The sequence below is a fragment of the Cryptomeria japonica genome, chromosome 1, assembly GCF_030272615.1.
Source record: "Cryptomeria japonica chromosome 1, Sugi_1.0, whole genome shotgun sequence".
Taxonomy (NCBI): domain Eukaryota; kingdom Viridiplantae; phylum Streptophyta; class Pinopsida; order Cupressales; family Cupressaceae; genus Cryptomeria; species Cryptomeria japonica.
In genome coordinates, this window is record NC_081405.1 from 671,054,299 (window position 1) to 671,081,685 (window position 27,387).

General features: G+C 37.4%; 2 protein-coding genes across 2 annotated transcripts; both read left to right on the top strand.

Moving 5' to 3' along the window:
- The first annotated feature begins 2,440 nt into the window (after nt 1-2,440).
- On the top strand, nt 2,441-3,193 carry LOC131858465 (uncharacterized). Its single transcript, XM_059211706.1, has one exon. The coding sequence runs from the start codon at nt 2,441-2,443 to the stop codon at nt 3,191-3,193; it is 753 nt and encodes a 250-aa protein (XP_059067689.1).
- Nucleotides 3,194-13,302: 10,109 nt separating this feature from the next.
- Nucleotides 13,303-16,780, top strand: LOC131026786 (polyubiquitin). Its single transcript, XM_059221242.1, has 2 exons — nt 13,303-13,447; nt 14,669-16,780. Exon 2 carries the CDS (start codon nt 14,700-14,702, stop codon nt 16,527-16,529), a length of 1,830 nt encoding a protein of 609 aa, XP_059077225.1. The 5' UTR covers nt 13,303-13,447; nt 14,669-14,699; the 3' UTR covers nt 16,530-16,780.
- The last annotated feature ends 10,607 nt before the right edge of the window (nt 16,781-27,387 follow it).

Sequence of the window (27,387 nt, forward strand, 5' to 3'; positions counted from 1 at the left end):
AGGGCTAAATAAATTAAACAAATATAATTATTTATTTAAACTAGAAAGAAGAGGCTTAGTGAATTAATTAATTAAATAAAAATATTTAATTAATTAATAGAAGACATTAGGATAAAAATAATTAAATAAATGAACCTTTATGAAATAATTTGAAACATCAATAAAACATTTAAAAATTATTTGAATGGAATGCAATGGCTCTGCAAGCGAAATATCGTTGCAACTCGTCGACATCCTCACTGCTTTCGAGATCACCATTGGGCACCTTTTGGGGCTTTGTGAACTGTTTCTCTGTTCTGGCTAACAACTTTCAGGCCGAGGTTCCCCTTATGGCTGCATCACGGACTCACGAACAATAGGCTTTCTTCGCGAAAACCAAATATGCTTTGATTAAAATGGATAGGGCTCCCCCTCTTCCTTGCAAAGGTTGTGATCGGAATTGGCAGGTGGTTAGACGCAGAAAACCCAAGCATTCAGATAAGCGGGTGTTAGGTCAACCAAGATGCTATATCCGAAAATATCAGCATTGGCGAGAGGAGGGTTTTTTAAAACCTAACCATCTAAATAGCTCCATTAACCGAGATGCCATTCCTACACGAAATTTCTCAGTAAAATTGGCAAAGGGTAAGGAAACCCTAGGCCACCATTCTATTATGAATTATTAGAATGCAAAGGATGTCAAGCATCCTAAGGTTGACTCACCAAAGAATTCTCCAGTCACTACGAAAGGGTCGGTGGTTGAAACAAAAAATCAAACCCTATCCAAGCATCAAAGGCATTGTAAAGAATGCGTCATCTTTGCCCGATGGGAAGGTCTGGGGATCCCATCCAAGCAAATCACTGATTGGTTATCATCATCCTTCAAGGACCAGGTAAGAATCGACTTCCTTCCTAATAATTTCCTTGCTATTGAATGCGATAACCCAGGTTTGAGAAATAGATTGGTGTTTGGGGACATATTAACATACAAGGGTTTTTGTTTAGAATGCTGGGAATGGCAACCCCTTTTTTACCCATCCCGATTAAAGCCTTTCATGGTAAATAGAGCAATTTTAATTGAAAATTTACCAGTAGAACTGCGTAATACTGATATCTTAAAAACAATAGGCAATACAATTGGGAAATTTGTAGGGGTTAAAAAAACATCTCTTAAATTCTTTAACTAGATTCTTATCGTAAACATGGATATCAACATCAAAACTTTAGAACCCATAACGCTAAAAATCGATAACTATAGTTTAACCCTAGAATTAACCTTTTATGTTGGCCCCATCGAAGAAGATATCCCTAAGATATACTCTCATGTGTTGCCTCATCCTAGGTTAGATCTCAAGAGCTCTGGCGTCTCACTCAAATTTTTGGAAGGAATTGGGGGTTTTACTTTGGAAGGCCTTGAAGCTAAAATAAATCCTAAGCATCATCTCTCTGATCTTATAGAGAATCGATGCCCTAAATCCTTTCCCAAGGGCCCCCTCATCAAGAATTCATGCCCCCTACCCCCCCATCTCTGGCAATGGGCATTTCACTAATAGATGACTCCAAGATCAACGATCTGGACTTATAAGAAGGTGAGATTAGTGAGCCTCCTCTTCAGAAGAATCAACCAGGATTAGTTAATAACACAACCTCTGGTTTTCACAGTCAACCAAAGACGATGAGCCCCTCGGGGTCTCCATCAATCGACAATTTTATCCCCTCTCAGCAATCATTAGAGAAGGAAAGATGTCCCTCAGGTGTGGTTAAGGACTCTAGGCAGGTTCAACTGGCAACTCAAGTTTCAGATAGGAGGGCCAATGAGGAGGCAGAGGAATTTCCTCCACCCTTGAAGAATAACTCTCAGGCGAATGCAGAATCTGAGAATGAACAAGTAGCTAAGGAAATTAACATTATTGCCAATTTTATAGCGGAAGAAGTAGTTAACGACCTAATGGAACAATTTGTGGATGAGGTATGTGATTCTGAGGAACTGGAGAGATAGAGGGAAGTCTACGTTAAAAATCTATTGGAAAATGCCAATCAATTTAGAAACAGAAGAACTTTTTGTGGCCCTAGACAATATGGAAAATGATAACCCAAATATTCTAGGCATTCATATCTCTGAAGAAAGCAAAGACTCTCTCGACTATGCCAAGCTCTTTAAGAGAAGAGGTAGAAGATCCCTTGCTGAGCTAAGAGCCAAGGATGGGGAAGCTAGGGGTCAGCCTAAAATCTCATCTCTTTTTAATGCAGGGGAGGGGAAGTTCCTCCCCACAGAGCCATGAAAATCATAACATGGAATGTTAGGGGCTTGAACGCCTCTAACAAACATCGCATCTTAAAGCATTGTATATCTAAATCAAAACCAGACATAATTTTAATCCAAGAAACCAAAATGAACTCTTCCAAGATCGACCTTTTTGAGAAGAAACTAGGCTTCCGAAAACTGAAGCATTCCCCGGCCATGGGGGCCTCAGGAGGCTTAGCAATCATCTGGGATCCTAGATTCTCCTCATTTTCACCATTAGAGATAAAACAGAATTGGAGAGGTGGAATAGTAGCAAGCTATAACAACAAGATAAGATTTAATCTGATCAACGTTTATGGTCCTATCCAGAATAAGGACAAAGCCCAGGTTTGGTTGAAACTTGAGGCCTTCCTTGGTAATCATCCGAACGAAGTCTGTATCATTGGCAGAGATTTCAACACCGTCGCTAAGGTAGAAGACAAAAGGGGAGGCAGTATCAAGCTCCCCCCAGCGGCTGTAGACTTCAATAGTTGGATCAATAGGAACTCTCTACTGGAAATCCAGACGGTAGAGAATGCCTTTACATGGAATAATAGAAGGATAGGTTTTTGCAATATTGTAGAAAAACTTGATAGATTTTTTATCCATGGAGGGATTTCGGAGCTCAATTACACCATGGAAGCAGAGATCCTACCTTTACCTGGCTCTGCCCACTTCCCACTTCAACTTAACATCTTGATAGTCCACTCTCCTAGAAATTGCCCCTTCAAATTTGAAAGCATGTGGTTCAGAGATGACAACATCATCAACCCAATTGGACATTGGTGGAACAGTTTAGTTTTCTCAGGCTCGAAAATGTTTATTGTGGCAAACAAGCTGAAGCTTATCAAGAGGAAGCTTTTGGAGTGGAATAGGGAAAACTTTGGTAACATCTTTGATAAGAAACTCTTAATAGAAAAAGGATCTTAAGGATGTTAACATGGAAGTTCTGGAGAAGGGGATGAACGAACATCTCTTCCTTAAGGAAAAATCATTACTTTTTGAGTATGAAAAGATTCTGTCAAAAGAATAGATCTTTTGGAGACAAAAATCCAGGGAGTCTTGGCTGAAAGATGGGGATCGCAACACCAAATTCTTCCACAATAGTACCAAGCAGAAGAGATGGGTTAACCAAATCTCTAACATAAAGAATAGCCAAGGAACCAACATGTCTGACCCAACCGACATTGCCTTAGAAGCTGTAAGGTTCTTTGATGATGTCCTAAACAATACTGATGGCTCCAACCTTAGGGGCCAACTCAATATTATTAACAATCTCCCAAAACTCATTAATGAAGATCACAATAAATGCCTACTTAAGAAATTCTCTGAGGAGGAGGTTAAATCCACCCTTATGAAGATGAATCTAAATAAGGCCCCGGGCCTAGATGGCTTCCCAACTAGCTTCTTCCAAAAATTTTGGGGTTTTATGGTGCCAAGATCACGGAGGCCTTAGAGGGTGTCAGAAACTCAGGGAAGATTCTCAAGGAGATCAGCAACACCTTCCTAGTTTTGATCCCCAAAAAGAGAAACCAGATAGCTTCAATGATTATAGGCCTATAGCCCTATGTAACACCCTTTATAAACTCCTTACCAAAACCCTAGCAGCTAGACTTCAGAAACTTCTCCCTTTCATCATTAGTGAAGAACAAACAGGCTTTGTGGCCGACAGATCAATCTATGACGGGGTAATAATAGCCCAGGAAGCTATCCACTCGGTCTAGCTTAATAACACCCCAAGCATGCTGGTCAAATTAGATATCAATAAATCTTATGACAAAGTTGACTGGCGCTTCTTATGTAAATGCTTGGAAGCATTTGACTTCTCCAAAACTTGGATCAACCGAATTTTTGAATGTATCTCCACCCCTAAATTCTCTGTTATAGTCAATGGCACTCTTGAGGGTTTCTTTAGCAACTCAAGAGGGCTTAGGCAAGGAGACCCCATGTCTCCTTTCCTCTTCATTATCATGGAAGAGGCCCTAGGGAGGTCCATCTCAAAGGCCAAAGAGGAGGGCGGGATCCAAGGTATTCCCATTACCAGTGGTCTCCCCTCCATTACCCACTAGCAATTTGTTGATGACACGATGCTTTTTGGTCAAGGCAACATCAGGGAGGCAAGAGCCCTCAAAGGCATCCTCAATTCCTATATGATAGCATCAGGTCAAGAGGTCAATTTGGAGAAGTCGACAGTATTTATGTTCAACATTGACCCCACATTAGGGGAGGAGATCTGTAAAGTCCTGGAGATCAAGCAGGGTCTCCTCCCTTGCAAATATCTAGGCATTCCCCTAGATAAGGGAAGTAGGTCTTCAAAATTGTGGGACCACTTGGTGGATAAAATCAAATCTAGAATTAACACCTGGAAAGGAAGATGGTTGTCATCTGCAGGCAGGGCAACCTTGGTTAAATTGGTCTTGGCAACTATGCCCATTTACCACCTTTCCTGTCAAAATCTATCTTCTAAAAAATAGGATGAACTAAACAAACATCTTAGAACATTCTTTTGGCAAGGCGCCAATGAAGACATGAGAATATCACTCCTATCTTGGGACAAGATATGCAGACCAAAAGAAGAAGGAGGTTCTGGCATAAAAAACCTTGGTGATCGAGGCAGAGCCCTTGGGGCTAAGTTGGTCTGGAGAATGTTCAGACATTCCCACCTCAAATGGGCAAGGTTACTGCACCATAAATACCTTAATGGAGGCAACCCTATCCAAATATTCAGAGAAAATAATCCCCCCAAAGGATCTTGCATATGGAATTTTATGCTGGAATGCAGAAGTATTATTTCAGACAAACTCACTTGGAACCTAGGGTTCGGGGCTGAAGCCCTTTTTTGGTCTGATTCATGGGGAGGGTATAAGGCTATCAAGAAAATTTATGACTTTGGGGCCTCTTGTGCCCTCCTTGAATCACACAGAGGAACCTTGTTAAGGAACTATATCTCCCCCTCAGTGGAAGGGGCAGGGTGGCAATGGATTGACAAGAAAATAAGGATATCCCTGCAGGGAATAAATGCAAACTCATGGCAATTCTTAGAACAAGGAACATATCCCTTGGCCAAAATAAGGACAGGCTTGTATGGGATGGCTTCTTGAGTGGGGAATATAATTCTAAGGATGGATACTCTCATATCTCCAAAGCCCACCGAAGACCCATGACAGAGTTACCCCTGAAACTATGTTGGGATGGGTATTACCTACCCAAGGCTAGAGTCTTCTCCTGGCTTGCTCTCCAGAATAAGCTCTTAACAACAGATAAATTCAGGAGAATGGGGTATGAGGGACCTAGCAGATGTCCTCTCTGTGAGGTGGATGAAGAAGACACCAACCGTCTCCTCCTCAATTGCTCCTATGCTCACCAATGTTGGGTCTGGTTCACTAAGAAACTTGATTGGTCCACTGCCTTTCCCCATTCCATTTTTGGGATGCTCAAAGCTTGGCCTCTCCTTAGATGAGGCTATCTCTTTGAAGGAATATGGATCTCTCTACCATCTTCCATAATGTGGGAGTTGTGGAAGGAGAGAAATAGACGTTTTTTTAGAAATGAAAAACTAGAGGTTCACCGGGTAATCAATAAAATTGATTTTGCTACCATTGAACTCATAAACAGTTGGATCTTATCAGGCATGACGAAGAATGCCACTGTAACCTATTGGGATGAAAAGATGAAAGGTCATTGGGGGGGTCTATCTATCCCTCCCTTTGTGGGGGATGGCCCTGAAGGAAGTCTTAGGAAAAGCGCTGATTGCAGATGGCTTCCTCCAGGTGAAGGATGGTTTAAGTTAAACTTTGATGGGGCAACCCGGGGCAATCCAGGAGTAGCAGGCATAGGATGCTCTATCCACAACTGGGAAAGTAAAGAAATAGCCATCCAGGCATCCCCTGTAGACATCAAATCCAATAACTGGGTGGAGTTGATGGCCCTGGTGGAAGGGCTGCACCTGTGTAGGAAATTAGGAGTGAAGAAACTGGATATTGAAGGGGATTATGCTATTATTGTCAATGCTCTTAGAAAAGGCAGTATGCCTAATTGGAGACTCAACACTTTGTTGTCTCGAGCTATTGGTTTATGCAGAGGGTTTAAAAGGTTCACGGTCAATCATATCTATAGGGAAGGTAACAAAAGAGCGGATGAGTTGGCCAACATGGGAGCAGATGGCATCCATCTCCCCTCAGACCTCATTTGAGGCTCTCCATTCTCAATATATGCCTATACTTATCCTATTAATCTCGCATACCCAGCCAGCCCCAACACATTGTAAGCCCGCCTGTCACTCACACTACCATTCCTTTAAAATTATTAACAACAAATTTTAGTCCTTCCTAATATTCTACCTCTATAGATCCTTATACTTTCATATATATATATACATACATATATATATATATATATATATATATATGTATATATATGTATATATGTATATATGTATATATGTATGTATATATGTATGTATATATATGTATATATGTATATGTATATGTATATGTATATGTATATATATGTATATACATATATGTATATGTATATATACATATATGTATACGTATATATATATATATATATATACGTATACATATACATATATATATATATACATATATACATACATATATATATATATACATATATGTATATGTATATATACATATATGTATATGTATATATACATATATGTATATACATATGGTTATATATATATGTATACACACACACACACACACACATATATATGTATATATATACACCTATATATATAGGACTTATATTTATATATATATATATATATATATATATATATATATATATATATATATATATATGAGATACATGTATATATATAGTCATTCTTTGACCCAACTTCATATATAATTGTGGTAAATTGTCAAGCAGGTATCCTTTTCCGATTCACCGACAATAGAATAATATAAGTTTTAAGACTAGTAGGAGGCAATAGCATATAGGAATAGGCATAGGTATATAAACATGCATGCATATTACGCCACATCAGAAATATGTAGACATGGATATATAGGTATTACTATTCATATAGACATTGCATTCTATTAGGATTAAAATTTTCCTAGCCATCTAATCTTCGCCATTCTTTCTATAGGATATCTAAATTTAGCAAACCTTAGCTGTCAGATTAATTGTGTCATGTTGGACATCATGCATCAGCATCTCTTCCTCGATCAATACCACAATGACGACTCCCTAGTAAGCTGAGGTGACACTCCCTCAATGATTTGAAAGGTGAAGTACCCTTAGCTTGAAGGCTTAAGACGGTGGTAATTATGGCCTAGATCCTTGGAGATCGCAATCCTTGCATCGTGACCCTACGATCTGTGACTAGCCTAGTTACTCATCATGAATCATTAACTTGCCTGCTCTATTTAGGCTGCTAAGTTGGTTTCCCTCTTTATTTCTTATTTCAGCTGCGATGGATACCCCTCTCAGGCTTCTAGGGCTGAAACGTCAGATGGCTTTTGTTGGTGAGATCAAGGAGGAAAGAATGAAAGGCATTCTAGCCCAACAGAAACCGCTGATCACTGGGGCTATGATGAAAACTCTGGGGAAAGACTTTATCATGAGTGAGGATCAAATTAGATTGAACCTTGACAATGCAACAATGTTTCTAGCTATCGCCATGCATTTAGAGAAAGATAGAGATATAGTGGTGAAACTGTGCAAGAAGGTCTTCAAAAAAGATGTCCTGGGCAAATTAGAAAGGGTAGTGGTCAACACAGATGAGGAACTTACGGTTCCCAAACCCCAGGACTATGATATTCTTGTCAGAAAGAACAACCTAGTCCCCCGATTCCCCATCTTGGTTATCGAGGATCCTGTGGCCTTTGAAGCCTATCACCCTGTTAGAAGTAGAAACTTCCTCTTCCTCTTATGGATTCTTCAAGTCCAAAAACCCCTCGAGAGAAATGGCTGATTAACTACCTTGAAGCGGAGAATATCACAATTATCCTGGATAAAATGCCAATTCCTCCCTCCCCTACAGACCCCTCAGTAGCAAAGCCAAAGAAGTCCGGCTCTAGGCACCCTCACAAGCAAGGAAAGAAAGGCTGAGGCTCCTCTAGGATGGCAAGCCTCCTGGTTTTTTGCTTGCCAGGTTTTTAAATGTTTAGGTTGACCATTATTGGGGGTCTGCTTTTTTGTCTTCGATGAACTCTCTTTAAATCTGCTTCCTTTCAGACGATACATGCTAAAAAGACCTCTAGTTGTTTTATGCATATTGACGAGATTTATGTTATGTTGTTACATAAATATGTTTATGTTTTGATGCCACTATTTCTTTTTTGAATGTTTGGGTTTAGTTAACTCCAGGCATTATAGGCCCAATATGACTGTAATATATATATATATATACAAATTCAGCTTCATCTTAGCTATTCTCAGAATAAGCTCATCTATGGATATTATATGCTCTTTAGTTCAATCGGATTTGGGTCTTTCCGGTAGTTTTCATTTCCCCTTGAGCTTTTTCATATTAGTAGTTATTCATTTTAGATAATTATGACAAGGAAGGTTCTACGATTTGGATTTAAATCCATGATGGATGGCAACTTGCCCCGTTTCTATGCAGAATTGGTTTTGGAAGGCTGTTTTCTAGTTGAATATTGAGTTATATTAAAAAAAAACCCTTCGGTGGTTTTAAGCACTTGCCAAGCATTATGGTTTTGGAATTTCTTTGTGGGCTAACAACTTGAGTTTTTATGATATAATAGGGTGGTAATCCTGGTAGGTATGTCCCGCTGTGAGATCTAGTTAAGGTAGCTTGAATATTGTATGTAGTTTGAACTCTGTTTGTTTTTCTAACATCATGTTGGGTTGAAAGATGTTATGAGAATCTTGTGCAGTTTAGGGGTTGTGGCCAGCTCCATCCATACATTTCAAGTAAAGACGGGGCTCTCGCTCAAGGTAGAGGTGGTCACTTGCAGAGAAGGGCATTATGCTTGGTGCAGGAGCACCTAAGAGATCAACAAACCAAATGAAGCCAGTGAAGACAATGAAGACATTAGGAGATGAGAGGATGATGAACAAGATCAATTATTCCATATTAAAGCCTATTATGGCTTTTGGCAATTCAAAATGTATCAAGTTGGATAAAATTGTCAAAGTTGCAAATTTGTCCTAAAGGACCCAAAATTTGAATGTAATAGGGTTAGATGAGTTTTGATGTTTTGAATAAATGTAATAAGGCCTAAAATGTCCAAAAATGTCAATTAGGAGTGTCAAGTTATTGCTAAGATGAATAATGTAATATTTGAAATTCAAAATGCAATGGCTTGTTAGTAAAATGGTGGGAATTAGTTTTTAGGGAGTTTTAACCCAAACTAATCCTCAAAACCAATTGGAAATGGTTGGGGAATTTATTATAAGGCTATATAAACCTTTTTCAATGCCTTGTACGGACATGGGAACCTGTGTACAGACTGGAGCAGCAAAAAGGCAATAAAATTCATATTTTCAAGCAATTTTAAGGAGTTTTTGGTATCATTTTGTTCATTCTTTGATCGCAAATGTCATTGTGATTCATTGAAGGACATATTTACATATTATTTGCCTTTATTGAATGCTTGGTTGAGGGTTTTGTATCAAATTCCATTAATTTGCTGACTGCCCTAACAATTTGTGAGGTTTTCTTTCAAGTTTTGATAGGATTAACATGAAAATCATCATTCCATGAGTGTTTCAGGCCTAATACTCATGGAATGATCTGTTTCTAACATGTATCAATAGTTTTGACATGAATACATGCAAAAAATGAATGGTTTGTAGGTGATCACCATGAGAAGTTGCAAGATTTTATGAGGAAGTTGGTGGCTAAGGAGTAGCAGCAGGAGATCCGTCCATTGGAGGTGGTATTTTTATGATTGCTGTAGTTTTATTATGCCAATGAAAAGGTGAATCAATCATCAATTGGTCAGAGAAGTGATTGGAGTGTGGATTTTGGTAAAATCTCACTTTTTGAGGCTTGATTGGTGCTACGTTGGGGTTTGAGTATAAGGGAGAGTTTTAGATTGAAAGTAATTGCATATTTTGGAGTTTTGAACCATTTTATAGGACTGTTGAAAGTTTAGGAGTCAGGGAGAACAAATAAAGTATACTTCCTTTGTAAAAGTTCCATTTTTGGGGTCTAAAACAAAGGTACAGTCAAAAGGCAGCGTATATACTCCAAAGTAACCTATGCTAAGTTTCTAACATGTTAAACTAGAGCCAAATGGGTATCTGAAAAACTAATTTACTTGTCTGGTGTTTTGGAAAAAGTTGGAGTTATGATCAAAAAAACCTCCAAAATAGGGCTAGTGGAGGGGCAACTAGGCCTCGAAGCCTAAACTTGAGTTTTGTTGTTAAAACACACATTTGAATCATAAAACCAGTTGAATCCTTTTATTTTCAGAATAACCAAACACCTTGATCCATTGGAGTTAGTGGGGTAAGTGTTTGATAGGTTCTGACACCTTTTAGCCTCTTGTGTGCTTGTAAGCATAGTGGGGATTGAAGTCTTCAAACCTTGTATTTTCCATACAACTATAAAATTTTGAATCCTTGTGAAACCCCCACCACCTTCTGCATCAATGCTACTCATATAATTTGTGATGTTTTTACAAGCTCTCTCTTCTAGACCCTCCTGGACATTGGGTCCACTGATTCCTGCTTCATCTTCATTATTGTAACCTATATCTTGTATATTTTCTGATCCATTAATGGATCTGGGCTAGATTGAAGGTTTTCTTTCCTCCATTCTTTCCTACCGGTGCCCACACTGAATGGAGGTGTAACTGTAATTATTTCTTAATTAATAAAATTTCTTTGGCTTCGGCCTTTTATCAATAAAAATAATAAAATAAAATAAATAATCAATATACATTTTAAAATTAAATGACAATTTTAGGTGTATTCAATGACAACTACAACTATGAGATTAATAAAACTTAATAAATTTAAACTCATATTTCACCTCAAGATCATGAAATTACAAGGGTGACTCATCTCATTTGCACATTCTTGTATATTTGATTAGTTTTGGTGCTAGACTATAAAATCCATCAGATTCTATGCCTAATGTTGTTGATAATTTTTGTCTTACCTTGAATGTTCTTTGAACATTGCACAATACATGTAATAATTAACATTATTACAAAAGTTAGGAGCAATATACTCTACATATGCATAGGTTTCACTTCATGATCTGATTGCTCAAATAGTGAATTGCACGAGGGCAATTCTTTATGCCATAGAGGAAACCTATCTCCATGGTAGGAATTTCATGTCACCTCCTCAAAATTTATGGCAAAATTTCACACAACCCAAGAATCAAAGAATGGCATACTGAGTGTCTCGTTTCTTAGTACTCTCTCCAATGTAACACTATAGAAGTTGGAATAGTAAATGCTATGTCCATTGGCTAGAGATTTTCGTTGGCAACAACATAATGTATGGGTTTATGATGCCCTTTTTCTTAATTTGATCTTGCAAGGTGAAAAGTCATGTGTTGTGCATCCATGACTTCATATCCACTTCATCTTATGTTTCATGTTTTGTCCAGCTTGCTCTCTTTGCTTGCTATGACTCTATCACTAACATGTCTCTCCAATATAGTAGTGGAAACACTTTTTGCCCATTGCCCATTAAGGCTTTGAGCTCCTGACCTCTCGAGTTTTTCATAGAATTACTACTGCTATTATACTCACCATAATAGAATCCTAGGGCAGGGGTCTATCATGCATTAAGCATCCCACGTCAATGTTACTCAACCCAATATCTTTGATGAGATCATAACGATCACAATCTTGCATGATGGATATAATATCCATTGTTGATGGAAATGTAGACGATCCTTTGACAAACGACCATCTATACATTATTATTGCTTTTGAATTTTCCTTATAAGGAAAAATGTCTCACATCCTTCTTCAAACATGAACAACAAACACAATCAACACTCATCTACAATCAACATTCAAATGATATACAAATAAACACCGCCATGAGTAGTCAGTGGCCACACAAAGTATACACACTCCAATAATTATTTACAAAACAACGATCTATCTACTCTCCAACACTAGTCTTAATCTACACATGATTAAGGCTCATGATTCTCCCATGTCCTTGGGCCTTCTCGTGAGGGAGTTAAACTTAGACCTACTCTAATACGATGTTGATTTAGAAAGCAAAACAATAATAATATTACTTGTTATTTCAATCTTGAATCCCATCCTTCCATACATACCAAACCTATAAGAGTTTCAATTCCTACATTATAAGAACCACCCCCTAATTTTATGAATTGTTTTCACCACTCATAAAACAAACAAACATAATCACACCTAGAATAGTCAGGTGACTTGTTAGTGCAGCTCACTTCACCTCTTAATAGGCATGTCAACACTACCAAACCACCTATAATGTGGGTCAAACAAATGAGTTAAACATTTGGATAACTACCATTGCATGTAGTATTTCTACAAGCAACCACCTAGAATGTGGGTCAAACCATGACTCTTAACAATTTAAAAATCAAATTTCCTGCATTAATCCTTAGAAAGTGGATTGTTTGCTTATGCCAAACAAATAGTACAATTTTTAACTCAAAAAATGGGACACTCTGATTGGCTGCCTATGCAAGAATTAATCACACATTAACAACTGCAAGGAGGCATGGACTCATAATATGGCCATAAATGTTTTTTTAATTTTCCAACTTTAACATTTGCGTGCCGTGTGGGACACTCCCTTCCTATCATGATGCCTTGCGATCTCCGCCAAACAATTAGATTTTTTCTTAAATTTTGTTTTCTTAAGAGAAGAGAAATGGAATCTTCCGATATTTAAGAATGCGGGACCCACTGCAAATTGGAATCATTGAAAACTTCTTGTTTGATAATGTCAATAATTAAAGCTCACCGTCTAACGAGGAGAAGTGGGCCCAAGACAGCTCATAGTGGATACGTGTCAGCTAATGATTAGGTGGAGCCCTCGTTTAGGGCTCCCTTACGTCAGCGATGACGTGGAGGCGCTCAGATCGTTGGGATGCGTGTAGAAGCGCACCGAATGGGTCTCAGCGACTATAAGTTAAGCCCTTTCTCCCTTCATATCACATACGATCTTCCATTTCGCTCGTTTGTTCGGTGATTTCGCAGAGGCTCTTTTTTAGAGGTATTTATTTTTTTTCTCAGTTTTTCGTTAGTGGTAGTTTAGAGGTATTTATTTTTTTTCTCAGTTTTTCATTAGTGGTAGTTTTAAGTGCTATTAGATTGCAAGGGTTTCAGTATGATTTTTTTGGTATCTGAAGGTTTGGTTTTTCTATTAAGAGCATTTTCGTGGAGTTTTCTGAGGATTTTGTGTGTTTTTTGGGTGAGGGGGCTATAAGAATGTTGAGGGTTAGGGGTTATTCTTTTGTTAGTGGTGGATGAGGCTGATTTTGTTAATTCTGTTTATGAGATATCATCTTCTTTTTTTCTTTGATTTTGTTCTTTTTGACCCCTTAAAATAGATTTGAGGGTAATTGTTATTGTTATGGTTATTTTTTTTTTTCAAATTTTTTCTTTTGGAGTTTATTGTATTGGGTATTGCTTGATTTTAGCTTATTTTTTCTCGAAATTTCGTTGTTTTTGTTTGTGTGTCGTATTTTTATTGGGGAAAACGGGGATGTTCTTGGCTGTTCCATCCGTGTTCTATCAGTTTATTTGGGATTTTTGATTAGATGGGTAAGAGGTAAAATTTTTACTAAGATATGATGTATGTAGGGTTTGACTAAATCGATGGTTTTACTTGCGAGTTTGCGTGGGACTTGATTTGGTCTTTTGGGTCGTCCGTTTTCTGGGTAAATCAACGAGTCATATGTATGTAGGATTTGACTAAATAGATGGCTTGTATTTTCGAATTCGCGTGCATTTGATTTGGTCTTTTTGGTCGTCTTTTTCCTGCGGAAATGAACGATTTTCTTGATGACGAACTTTTTCTTTTGCTTTCTTTCTGGTTATATTTTCTTTATTTAGATTTGTTATAAGTTTGTATGCCAAAATCTATATAATGGGTTTCCTTGTTAATCGAGATCTAAATTTTCCTATATTGTTCTGATTCAATCCGGATTATATCGGTCTTAACTGGAATTTTTCGATAGACGGAATTTTCTGAAATTATTTTTCTTTCCGAGTTATTTGGCCAATTTGTATGTCAAAATCTTTGTAATGGGATTCCTCGTTAATCGAGATCTGAAATTTCTTATAAGCTTTGGACAAATTAGTATGCCAAGATCTCTACAAGGGTTTCCTTGTTAATCTATATCTGAAATTTTCTATATTGTTCTGCTCCAATTCGGATAATTTTCCTTAAATCTGCGCGTGTAGTGTTGACCATTAGGTCTCTTGTCTGCAGGTAATTTCTTGTATTTTTTGTCATCATCAACATGCAGATATTCGTCAAAACCCTCACCGGTAAGACCATCACTCTCGAAGTCGAGAGCTCAGACACCATAGACAATGTCAAAGCTAAGATTCAGGACAAGGAAGGCATACCCCCTGATCAGCAGAGGCTTATCTTTGCTGGCAAGCAGCTAGAAGATGGCCGCACTCTTGCTGACTACAACATCCAGAAGGAATCTACCCTCCATCTGGTTCTCCGATTGAGGGGAGGAATGCAAATCTTCGTCAAAACCCTCACTGGAAAAACCATTACCCTAGAGGTGGAAAGCTCCGACACTATTGACAATGTCAAGGCCAAGATTCAGGACAAGGAGGGTATTCCCCCAGACCAGCAGAGGCTCATCTTTGCCGGAAAGCAACTCGAGGATGGCCGTACTTTGGCTGATTACAACATCCAGAAGGAGTCAACTCTTCACCTTGTGCTCCGGCTGAGGGGAGGCATGCAAATCTTTGTTAAGACTCTCACTGGCAAGACAATTACTTTGGAAGTAGAGAGCTCGGATACCATTGACAATGTTAAGGCCAAGATTCAGGACAAGGAGGGTATTCCCCCAGACCAGCAGAGGCTGATTTTTGCTGGAAAGCAGCTTGAGGATGGACGTACTCTGGCAGATTACAATATCCAGAAGGAATCCACCCTGCACCTTGTGCTCCGTTTGAGAGGAGGTATGCAGATTTTTGTCAAAACCCTCACTGGTAAGACTATTACTTTGGAAGTAGAGAGCTCGGATACCATCGATAATGTTAAGGCCAAGATCCAGGACAAGGAGGGGATTCCACCAGATCAGCAGAGGCTGATTTTTGCTGGAAAGCAGCTCGAGGATGGACGTACTTTGGCAGATTACAACATCCAGAAGGAATCAACCCTGCATCTTGTGCTCCGTCTGAGGGGAGGTATGCAGATCTTTGTCAAAACCCTCACTGGTAAGACTATTACCCTGGAGGTTGAGAGTTCGGACACCATTGACAATGTGAAGGCTAAAATCCAGGATAAGGAGGGCATTCCCCCAGACCAGCAGAGGTTGATTTTTGCTGGCAAGCAGTTGGAGGATGGGCGAACTCTGGCGGATTACAATATTCAGAAGGAGTCGACTCTCCACCTTGTGCTCCGTCTGAGGGGAGGTATGCAGATCTTTGTTAAAACCCTCACCGGCAAAACTATTACTCTGGAGGTTGAGAGTTCTGATACCATTGATAACGTCAAGGCCAAGATCCAGGATAAGGAGGGCATTCCACCAGACCAGCAGAGGTTGATTTTTGCCGGCAAGCAGTTGGAGGATGGACGAACTCTGGCGGATTACAATATCCAGAAGGAGTCGACTCTCCACCTTGTGCTCCGCCTGAGGGGAGGTATGCAGATCTTTGTTAAAACCCTCACCGGCAAAACTATTACTCTGGAAGTTGAGAGTTCTGATACCATTGATAACGTCAAGGCCAAGATCCAGGACAAGGAGGGCATTCCACCAGACCAGCAGAGGTTGATTTTCGCTGGTAAACAATTGGAGGATGGCCGTACATTGGCTGACTACAATATCCAGAAGGAGTCGACCCTACACCTTGTGCTGCGTCTCAGGGGTGGTATGCAGATATTTGTGAAGACATTGACTGGGAAAACTATTACTCTGGAGGTGGAGAGCTCTGATACCATAGATAATGTGAAGGCCAAGATCCAGGATAAGGAGGGTATCCCTCCTGACCAGCAGAGGCTGATTTTTGCTGGGAAGCAGCTTGAGGATGGGCGAACTCTGGCCGATTACAACATTCAGAAGGAGTCGACTCTCCACCTGGTGCTGCGTCTTCGTGGGGGATTCTAATCTGTGTCGGTGGCTTTGGTTGTTTAGTTCACTTTCGTTTAAAAGACTAGTACTACATATTTCTGTTATGTTTAGATATTATCGTATTTTAGTTATTTTAATTTCTAGCTAAGCTTGTGGATTGCCACAATGGGCATTCTATCTGGCCTGGCAAACGTTAAATTTGGGATAGTATCATATGAAACTCTAGTAGTGGTATAATGTGAATAAATATGATGCTTATGAATATATATATAGTATGCTTATGAATATATATAGTGCTTTAAATTTATCGTATGCTCTATTTGACAATGCTTGTTTATGCTCTCTTGGTTAACGCTAGCTTTATTGGTAAATGTGTCTGAAATATAATTGTTCTGGTTTTTTCTTTTATCGTCGATGAATTATAGGAGTTAATGTATGGAAACTGAAATGGGGGGTTTGTAGAGGTGAACTTTAATTTTGTATGTATTTAAATGTTTTGCCTAATGCTTATTTGAAAGGTACATTTTGATTGTACCAGTCCAATTGCAGAGTCTTATGGATGTGATCCATTATTGTATGATTTTAGGTCTGTTATCTATTCTGTGATAATTCAATGCAGCCTGGTTTAATTAGAGGTAGACTAGATGTTTGTTTGATTGTTTTATTAGAACGTGTGGTTTTCATTAAAAATATTTTGATGGTATCTTTTTATGTACTATGAGAGGTGGTTTTCATTTAAACGTCGTGGGTGGGAGTTGGCTGTTGTGGGTTAGGTTGTTGGTTGAGTTTGTGGGGGCAGATTGTTGACCGTCCACTGAAATGAGGTGGTTGTGGTGAAGTTGGTGGTTGTTTCTAATGCTGCTGATTGTTGACCGAGCACTACAATGAGGTGGTGGCAAGTAGGGCAGGTCTTCGTTAAGAATGGAATGCGTAGCGTATGATTTTGTACTGGTATTGTTTGTATGTAGGGTCGATCTTTCAACATTTGATATTATATGAAAATCCAATCTTTAAACTGTGATATATTATGAAAACTGTGCTAATGGGGGGTAGGGTGACAGAAGTGTAGGTTGATGAATCACGAAAATTTGTGTTCAAGTATTGTTGAAGTAGGTGGTTGTTAGGCAGTAGCAGAAGAGGTAGGTTTGAAGTGAGGTTGTTAAGCGGGGGTAGGTTCGAAGTAAGGTGTTTAAGCTGGGTAAGGTTGTTGAGTGAGAGCCAAACCGTGTATCGGCGTATTATTCTTTCGAGTCAAAGTGATGTATGTTTTGAGGCAGGATGAGGTAATAATTTATTTTTAAGGCAAGATGTAGGGCTGTATGGAGGAGTGAAAATTAGGTACAATTGTATTGTGTGAAGATGAGGTATTTGTCTGGAGGAGATGCAGATTGATGTAGGTATGTGTGGGAACTGAGGAGTAAAGATTTATAATTGAACGAGAGAAATAAATGTTTGAGCGAAGATGAGGTAGTTGTTTCAAAAGGTGCAGATTGATTGTTGAGTCAAGATGAGGGGGTTAGGTGTGATTAGTAGAGGCAGGTTGTTTCGAGGAGATGCAGATTGATTGTTGGGTCAATGATATCTGAGATGTTGTTTATCTAATCTGCCATCGCATTGGCCATTGGGTCAAAATCCGTTGATAGTTGTGAGAAGTTGAGATGGATTATTGAGAGAAAAATGCAGTGTTCAAAGTGGAGGGGTTAAATAAGCAAAAGCTGCAATGTGGCTGGAGTACCTCCTGCCTTTCTCAAAAAAAAGAATTTTAGATTATTGTGTGTAACATTTGAGCAATACAAGGAAAACCTTAATGATATCTGAGCTGTTGTTTATCTAAGCTGCAATAGCATTGGGTCAAAATCAGTTGATCTGTGCTGATTTAGTCGTTCATAACTTTGCCAGCACAAGCACATAATCCTAATGTCATGATCCTGATTGCAGTGTAGTTGAGTCAAGATGAGGTGGTTAGGTGTGATTAGTCGAGGCAGGTTGTTTCGAGGAGATGCAGATTGATTGTTGGGTCAATGATATCTGAGATGCTGTTTATCTAATCTGCCATCGCATTGGCCATTGGGAAAAAATCCGTTGATAGTTGTGAGAAGTTGAGATGGATTATTGGGAGAAAAATGTAGTGTTCAAAGTGGAGGGGTTAAATAAGCAAAAGCTGCAATGTGGCTGGAGTACCTCCTGCCTTTCTCAAAAAAAAGAATTTTAGATTATTGTGTGTAACATTTGAGCAATACAGGGAAAACCTTAATTGATATCTGAGCTGTTGTTTATCTAAGCTGCAATAGCATTGGGTCAAAATCAGTTGATCTGTGCTGATTTAGTGGTTCGTACCTCCTGCCTTTCTCAAAAAAAAGAATTTTAGATTATTGTGTGTAACATTTGAGCAATACAGGGAAAACCTTAATTGATATCTGAGCTGTTGTTTATTGTAAGCTGCAATAGCATTGGGTCAAAATCAGTTGATCTGTGCTGATTTAGTGGTTCGTAACTTTGCCAGCACAAGTACATAATCCTAATGTCATGATCCTGATTGCAGTGTAGTGAATAAAGTTGTCTGTAACATAGCAAATAATCTTATTATCATTATTCTAATTGCAGTGGTAGGGAATAGAGTTGTTTTGTTTTAGATCAAACTCAATTATATCTGAGCTGTAGGGAATAAATAGAATTGTTTTGTTTTAGATCAAACTCAATTATATCTGAGCTGTAGAGAATAAATAGAATTGTTTTGTTTTAGATCAAACTCAATTATATTTGAGCTGTTGTTTACCTGATTTGCTATTAAAGCATTGGTTCAAAATCAGTTGATCGCTGCTGATTTAGTGTTTGTAACATAGAGCACATAATCCTTTTGTTATAAAGCCTGATTGCAATGTAGGGAATATAGTTGTTTGAAAGATAGACAAAATCCTGATTGCAATGTAGGGAATAGGGTTGTTTTCTTTTAGATCAACGTCGATGATATCTGAGCTGTTGTTTATCCGGTCTGTATCGATGCATTGGTTCAAAATCAGTTTATCCCTACCGATTTAGTGTTTGTAACATAGACAGCGTATGATTCTATTGTCATAATCCTGATTACAATGTAGGGAATAGAGTTGTTTTGTTTTGGATCAAATCCTGATTGCAATGTTGGGAAAAGAGTTGTTTTGTTTTGGATCAACCTCAATGATATCTAAGCTGTTGTTTACCTGTTCTGCTATCAAAGCATTGGTTCAAAATCAGTTGATCTCCGCTGATTTAGTGTTTGTAACATGGTCAGCACATAATACTATTGTCTTAAACTTCGCCCTTAATTTTTCCATCATTTAATATGGCAGTTCTCGGTTCAAATGATAAAATTATGGGCTTTAGATGCATCAAGTTATTGTCTTAAACTTCGCCCTTAATTTTTCCATCATTTAATATGGCAGTTCTCGGTTCAAATGATAAAATTATGGGCTTTAGGTGCATCTTTCACAGCTCGTACAAAAGAATGGCCAATAACTTGATGTAGGATTTGCTGCAGCCTTCAACAATTTTTTTTCTCGCTATCTGAATTTCTGTTGTTTTCTAGTCTCCATGACTACTGATTTTACCTCTAGACTTATCTACTATGGTAGATGTGCCAGATTTTATGTATTTAGACTGCAATGTTTGGTAAAATATGCTCCAAGCCTACTGAATGTGAAGTATAAAACTTCAAAGAATGTTTCAAATGGTTAATTATATCCTTTTGGCTACTCAGTTTATCTTCTAATGATTTTATGCACACATTACACAGACCTGCTATTCTATGATGATTATTGAAGATTAATTCCCCCATCATCCAAGATTATTCTTCTTGCATGACGACGAAAGATGAGATTTACGGTGCAGTAGTATACAAGGTATATGTGATATGCAGGAACCTCTCAAGTAGTCGTACGTTAGGTGTGTATGTGTGTGGGTTGCAGCCAAGTTGGAGAGGAGTATGTGAGAGCCAGAAGGTACATACTGTAGGAGTTGTGAAAACTTTTAGTGTAGAAAGAAGAGATTTTAGCATTTGTCACTGAACAAGTGCATATGACAAGAGGAGTAAGGCATAGACGAGTGTGGGATGAATAGAAAAGGTTTAGTTTCAATGCAAACTCAATTGGTGTGAAGCTAAATGAAGGACATTGTGATTTGTGTAAATTTGAAATTGGCATCCAATAACCCCTGCAAATGTTTGTTGTGTTTTGTGTTTTGAGTGTTTGAAGGCAGGAGGAAGTTGTTTCCTTGCATCACGATGAAGATTTGATACACACATTCAAACTCATTTATTGCGTGTTTGTTGTGTTTTGTGTGCGAGTGTCTGAATGCAGGAGGGAGTTGATTCTTTGCATCACCAAATTCAATTTATTGCGTGTGAAGCTAAATGGAGGCCATTGGAAGGCCATGCGTTGTAATTTGTTTTGCTGATACACATTTGCTTCGAGAAATTAATACTTTTATGTGCAATCTTCATCTTGTGTAAATTTGAAATTGGCAGCAAACAACCTCTGCATATGTTTGTTGCTGTGTTTGAGTGTTTGAATGCATGAGGGAGTTGTTTCCCTCTATCACAATGATGATTTGATACACTCAATTCATAAGGATTCAGAATCTATGCCTACCATTACCTTCAAAGTCATTGTGAACGGTTACCTTTCAAAGTCATATCACCAAGAGTACATTATCCTGTTAATTCGAATTGCTATTCTTAGAACGGTCACTAATTCTTACACTTGCATATCCTAGATTTAAGAAATTAATACTTTTATGTGCAATCTTCATCTTGTGTAAATTTGAAATTGGTAGGAAACAACCTCTGCATATGTTTGTTGCTGTGTTTGAGTGTTTGAATGCATGAGGGAGTTTTTCCCCTTTATCACGATGATGATTTGATACACTCATTCATAAGGATTCAGAATCTATGCTACGGTTACCTTCAAAGTCATTGTGAACGGTTACCTTCAAAGTCATTGTGAACGGGGGTACATTATCCTGTTAATTCGAATTGTTATTCTTAGAACGGTCACTAATTCTTACACTTGCATATCCTAGATTTAAGAATCTAGCTAGAATGTCATTTAGTTCTCTCTAGTCTGAAGTGTGATCGACTAATTTCTTTGCTACATGAAACAAATCAAGCAACAACTATAAAGTACTCTAGTTTTCATGGTGTTAGTTAAAAGTACTTATAAACTATAAACAGTATATCAGAAAAAGCCTCAGCTTACCTCATATTGAAATCAAATATTTAATCAAGTCAAAATATTCAATTAAATTACAATATTACAGGAATTAGCAGTGCATGCCAAATACGGATGTCAAAATTAATTGTTTAAGGTGAAGACCAGTTGAAGTAAGACCATTTGTAATTCTGATGAAATGAACACCCAAATGAAAATATATCTGGATGATGTACCGGAAAACCAACCGGAAGCCTTTGATAAATGCTTGTATACATCCAATTGGACCCCAGTCCTCGTTTGTACTTTTGAGACCTGTTGATGGCTATGCTGGCATGTAGTCAATATCAACAAATTAGCATCTTGCTTAAGCCCAAGCTATAAAAACGATATGCATATTGGTGAAGTAAATTTTTAAACCACCAATATAGATGCAAAGTAGGAGAAAACTCCTCATAAATATATCATGTAGTTTCAAGTTGAGAAATATATTTGCAACTTTACACGAATATTTTTAACCATTTTGCCTCCATTTCTATGTGGGGCAGGATCCAGAGGGACTTTTAGAGTTGAGCTCTTGGTTGGAAAATAAAAATAAAATTCTCTTTTCCATTTCCAACGAAAAATACAATTTTGCTATGAATTTAATCCAGTTTTTTCGGAGGTTTTGAATGACACAACATGCAAGAATACAATTGTAATGGAGGACTCATCTCCATAAAGCCCTTTAGAATTTTTTGTTTCCATGCAATTGACTTGGTACGAATGTAAACAAAATGTGGCATCCATGCCGATCTGTCTCATTGCAGCTGTGTAACGGGCAATATGGTAGCTGGGACGTTTTCTGAATGCATTCCCTTGAATGGTTATCATCGTCTCGAAATTGGAATCTGGGAAGACAAGTGCATTTGTATGAAAGCTTTCAACACCATGTCTAGAAAAGTATTCAAAATGTGGAAACATGACCAAGGCATGTGGACTATTGAACAAATGCCATTATGTAGAGAACATTTTTTTTTTCAGATTTGTTAATTGAAAAATGGATAAAACCACCAGCAAAAATATCACCCACCAATCAGAAAATAGGATCATAGGTTATTTTTTTTTTCATAAAATTATCGAGGATGGATTAATTGTTGTACAACACAGTGAAAATGTTAGTCCCTGCCTATATATAGGCCGGGACTAATTAGAGGCAGGTAGTTGAATTAGAGTTTGGTTTGATGACAGAAGAGCAAAAATAGGTGGTTGTTAGGGAGAGGGATATTAAATTAGGTAATTGTTTAAGTGGGGGCAAATTGATGATTGATGATTGATGATTGATGATTGATGATTGATGATTGATGATTGATGATTGATGATTGAAAGTCAAAATGAGGTATTTATGTTGTAGATTGTTGATTTGGTTAAATGATGAGGTTACATGAGTCAAAATAAGGTAGAATGTTAATTGAGACCCATTGTAAGGTAACTGGTTGATTGAGTCAAAATAAGGTTGTGTTATGTGTATGTAATTGATTGTGTGTTATAAGAATGAGGAAGTTGAGATGAATGTCATAAGAATATTAATTCTTAAATCTTGTTTATTTAAGGATGATTCTTTCATTATTTGGTAAAAAAGATATTAATATATATTATTGCCTTGATCTAAATTGTAACATTTTAAGAATTCATTATTTCTTATATATATTTTATTTTAATTTTGAATATTAATCTTCGTCTAGGTTATCCCAATTTAGATTATCATATCCTATTGATCTTTTGAAATAAGGAAATTAGTGGGAATCCTAGAACGAACTAGTTTTGAACATGGTTATGAAATATTGAAGGAATTAGTGGTATAAAGAATCTTTGAGTTATTAAAGAAGCTTTAGAAAGTAGTATCATTAATTTTGAATATCCTAGTTTGAAAACAACGGTATGTGGTAAATCACAATTACATTTGCTTGTTTGATTTGAAAATTTCTATACAATTCTACTCCTAAATCTTTCATAAAAATCCAAATCATGATGTTAAATTGGCTCTAGAATATGAGCCTAGAAAAGCAAATCGGATCAACTTATTACCTCTTACACCTACATCTAAAGTAGAATTTATTAGTAACCATTTTGATGTACAATTTGTTCATTTTGGTTCGATTAGAGTGTGATATCTTTGGTCCCTAAGAACATTTACACTTGTACCGTGTATATATCTTATGACAAAAGACAAATTTGTTTCAAGCTTGCCTATTAGTTATCTTCCATATCATGGCTAAACAATTGCCCATTTGTTAGGAATTCTATCCCAATCTTTTAGATCGTGTTAGAGATAAAGGATGTTGAAAATTCAAACATGGATCTTTGAATTAAGGAATTTTTTCTTTTATTTATGGCCTAATTGTGTTTGGTCATTTAAAGATCGCTTCTATCAATATCTAAGGAGGATAAATAGCTCATATCCTCCTAAGGTCTTCATCTCTTTCAACTCCTTATAATTTTAGTCACGAGTCTTATAAAGAAGTAAACAAAGTAAATGAAGGGGAAATGCTGTTCTTTTTTGAATTAGAGGATGAAAATACCAATCAAGTTCTTAACCCAATTGATTTTCTAGCACCATGTATGCATGCCTAAAGAGAACTTAGAATTTTACAAGGAAATTGTGTTAGCATTTTATAAAGGAGGCAGATGGCCACCATTGAAAGGACACCATAAACATTGCATGATTTGATCATATTGGAAGTTAGATTGAAGATTTGTTCAAGTCTGACAAGCTAAGAACAGTGCATTTGACCGAGTATGGTATTTTTGTTGGTATTTCTTTTTTGTTATATATCTTGTGCCGTGGATCTAAGGGAAGGTAGATGGATGTTTGGGACACCTTATTTCATAATTTTGATCTCCAGTGGTGATTCATTTGCAAGATACAAGCTTCTGAGTATCGGGTTTCGGTCTGCTAGTTTAGAACAAGCCGATTTGTATGGGTAATCCTTGTGCGGATTTGATGGAGTGTTTTTGGTGATTGTTTTTATGGTCCAAGTGTTTTGTACAACAATTTTGGTAATGTCTAATCAACTATTTTGGTCCACATTAGTATTTGTGCTCAAATTCAACCAACTTTTCATACACGTTTGAGTAATGTTCTAAGTTTTCATGAGCCGACAAGCGATGGATATAATATATTTGATCATTTTGTGAATACAAAAGGTGTTAATGATCAATTATGTGCAGTTTCACATGCGTAGGATAGAGCTCTATGCTCTGGATCTTTGACAGAGTAGTGTAACAGGGCAATGAGAAATGGAGTGTATGAAATCAGTGTATTGTGCTTAATTGGAACTATATTTTGGTATTTATAGATGTTGTTCTTCAGTTCAACATTTATATAATCTTTTTGTAATGATTCTGTAGGCAGTGGGCCTCCTCTTGAGCAGTGAGCTTTGAACAGTGTGCGCGAATGTAAGTGCATTCACCATTGTAATACTTTTAATAGATTATACCTATTTTGTGGGTTCATCCCCACCGTGGTTTTCCCCTAACAGGGTTTCCATGTACAAAAATTGTGGTGTTATGATTTTGTGGTTGCTGTTCTTTTGTTCTTGCATGTTTCTCTTGGTTAAATTTTTAAGTGCTTGAAAGACCAAGTTAAAAGTAAGATTTGCAGAACACTGATTCACCCCCCTCTCAGTGTTCCTTAATTTCAACAATCTTGTGCCTCAATAATTCAAAGTTATTTTGTAGATAATTGGGGTTAAGTTGAGGAAGTATAGATTCCTTGGGGATTAGGTGCAAGGCATTTGGATTCTATGGGATGGTTCAATAATGAAGTTGTTTTATAGATAATTGGGGTTAGGTTGAAGAAGTATAGATTTATTGGGGATTAGGGGCAAGACATTTGGATTCTAGGGGAGGGTTCACCTATAACAACTTTAGGGATATACAAGGTTTTACATTTCCACCCGTCTTGGGCTTCAGGGGTATCACTATTCTTCTAAGATTCATGGGTCCTTCCTACACTCTTCTTAGTATGCTATTTCCTAGATAAATAATTTTTCATAGGGTACATCCTTTTCCATTTTTTTCTCCCTACGTCCACTAACACCACTAGACCTAGTTTTTACCAGAGAGTCAATCTCTTCAAATTCCTTTGACGTAGGTTCCTACCCAAATTCAATACCAATCCATTCCCATTTTTTTTGCCTCCTTATCCTTTGAGTCCTCAGAAGTAGAGTCCAAAAATGATCTTGGTGTCATCCTTTTTATTGATGGTTTGAGAGATGAATTCAATTGCCTCACATGGTTGAAAGTTAAAATTATTAACACCCATTGTAGGGGAACTCTATTAGGTGCTTTATTACAATCTTTACTAGACATCTCTAAGTATGACAATAAATAAAATAGGAAGACACAAATTTCTTCCACTTAGAATGGTTTAATAAAAATAAATTATTTTAGTAAATGAACTTAAATCCCCTTCCACAGTCATATATCATATTATACAAAGGGAAATCTCATCCTGCAAAGGTTTGATAATAAACATAGCATAACCAAAGTGAATATTAACTAGCTCCCCATATAATTTTAAGAAAATAGAAATGACTTCCTCTCATACACTTACCCTTCAAAATATTGAAGAGGAATTAGCATAAGCACAATGGAAAATTCAAGAAACTACTTTAGAAAAGGAGATCTAAGAAATTTTGGATAGTTGTGTGGTTAGAAGCACACAAAACATGCAATATGAACAATATATGGTTATATGGAAAGGAAGGTCGATTGACAATTCATCTTGGTTGTCTAAGTTGCAAGTTGATCGTCTTGGTTTCCCTCTAACTCCCTAGAAGTGATAAGGTCACTTCTCAAATTACCCTAGGTGTCTAATGCACGAGTATGTAGTGTGTAAGTGCAATCTTTTTTTTTTGGCCTGGGAATGGGCCGATGCCAAATCGGTTTTGATTGGAGCTATGAACCACGAAGACCACATTTTTTGAGGGGCCTCATCCTCATATTTGCTCAACAATAACACCCTTATATATCTTTGTGTCGTCCTATCTTCCACACTTAGACATCACCTTATCTCTCCTTTGCATGTGTGTGAGACACATGGGCCTCGATGAGTCTCGAACCCAAGACCTTCTATGTAGGAGGCTCGCAGCTAACCACTGCGTTGTGTAAGTGCAATCTTGCATCACCCAAAAAATATTGTTTCTTTTTCAATAAGGGCTAAAATAGTAGGGTTGCTCTTTGTAGTAAGTTGACATTTGTGCATGTGTGGACACAAAATCTTACACAAATCTCCAAAATGATGAAATAAAGTCGATGGTGAAGAAATTAGTTCAATATCATTTGTCGTTTGTGGGATGCTAATATTTTCATTTTTCAAAATATTTTTAAAAATATTGATAGCCGAATTTGAGGCACTTAGAGGCTCTAGATGGACTTGAAAATTTGTTGAAAATCAAAATGTTTCCAAAAAGTCACATTTTTTTGACAACTATCTTTGAGAGCTTTCCAACAGTATATTATACATGAAAATCCAATAGTTAGATCAAAATTTATGACCCAAAAAAATTGTACTTCCGAAATGCAAATTTTTAAAATATCTTCTCGAGCAGGAAAAATTGATGGTTGGATTTCTAGCACCCAAATTGGGGCTTACACATTCTAGACTATTTTAGGATAGTTATACATTCCAGATAAAGAAGACAAACAAGGGTCATAGGAGGTAGTTCAAG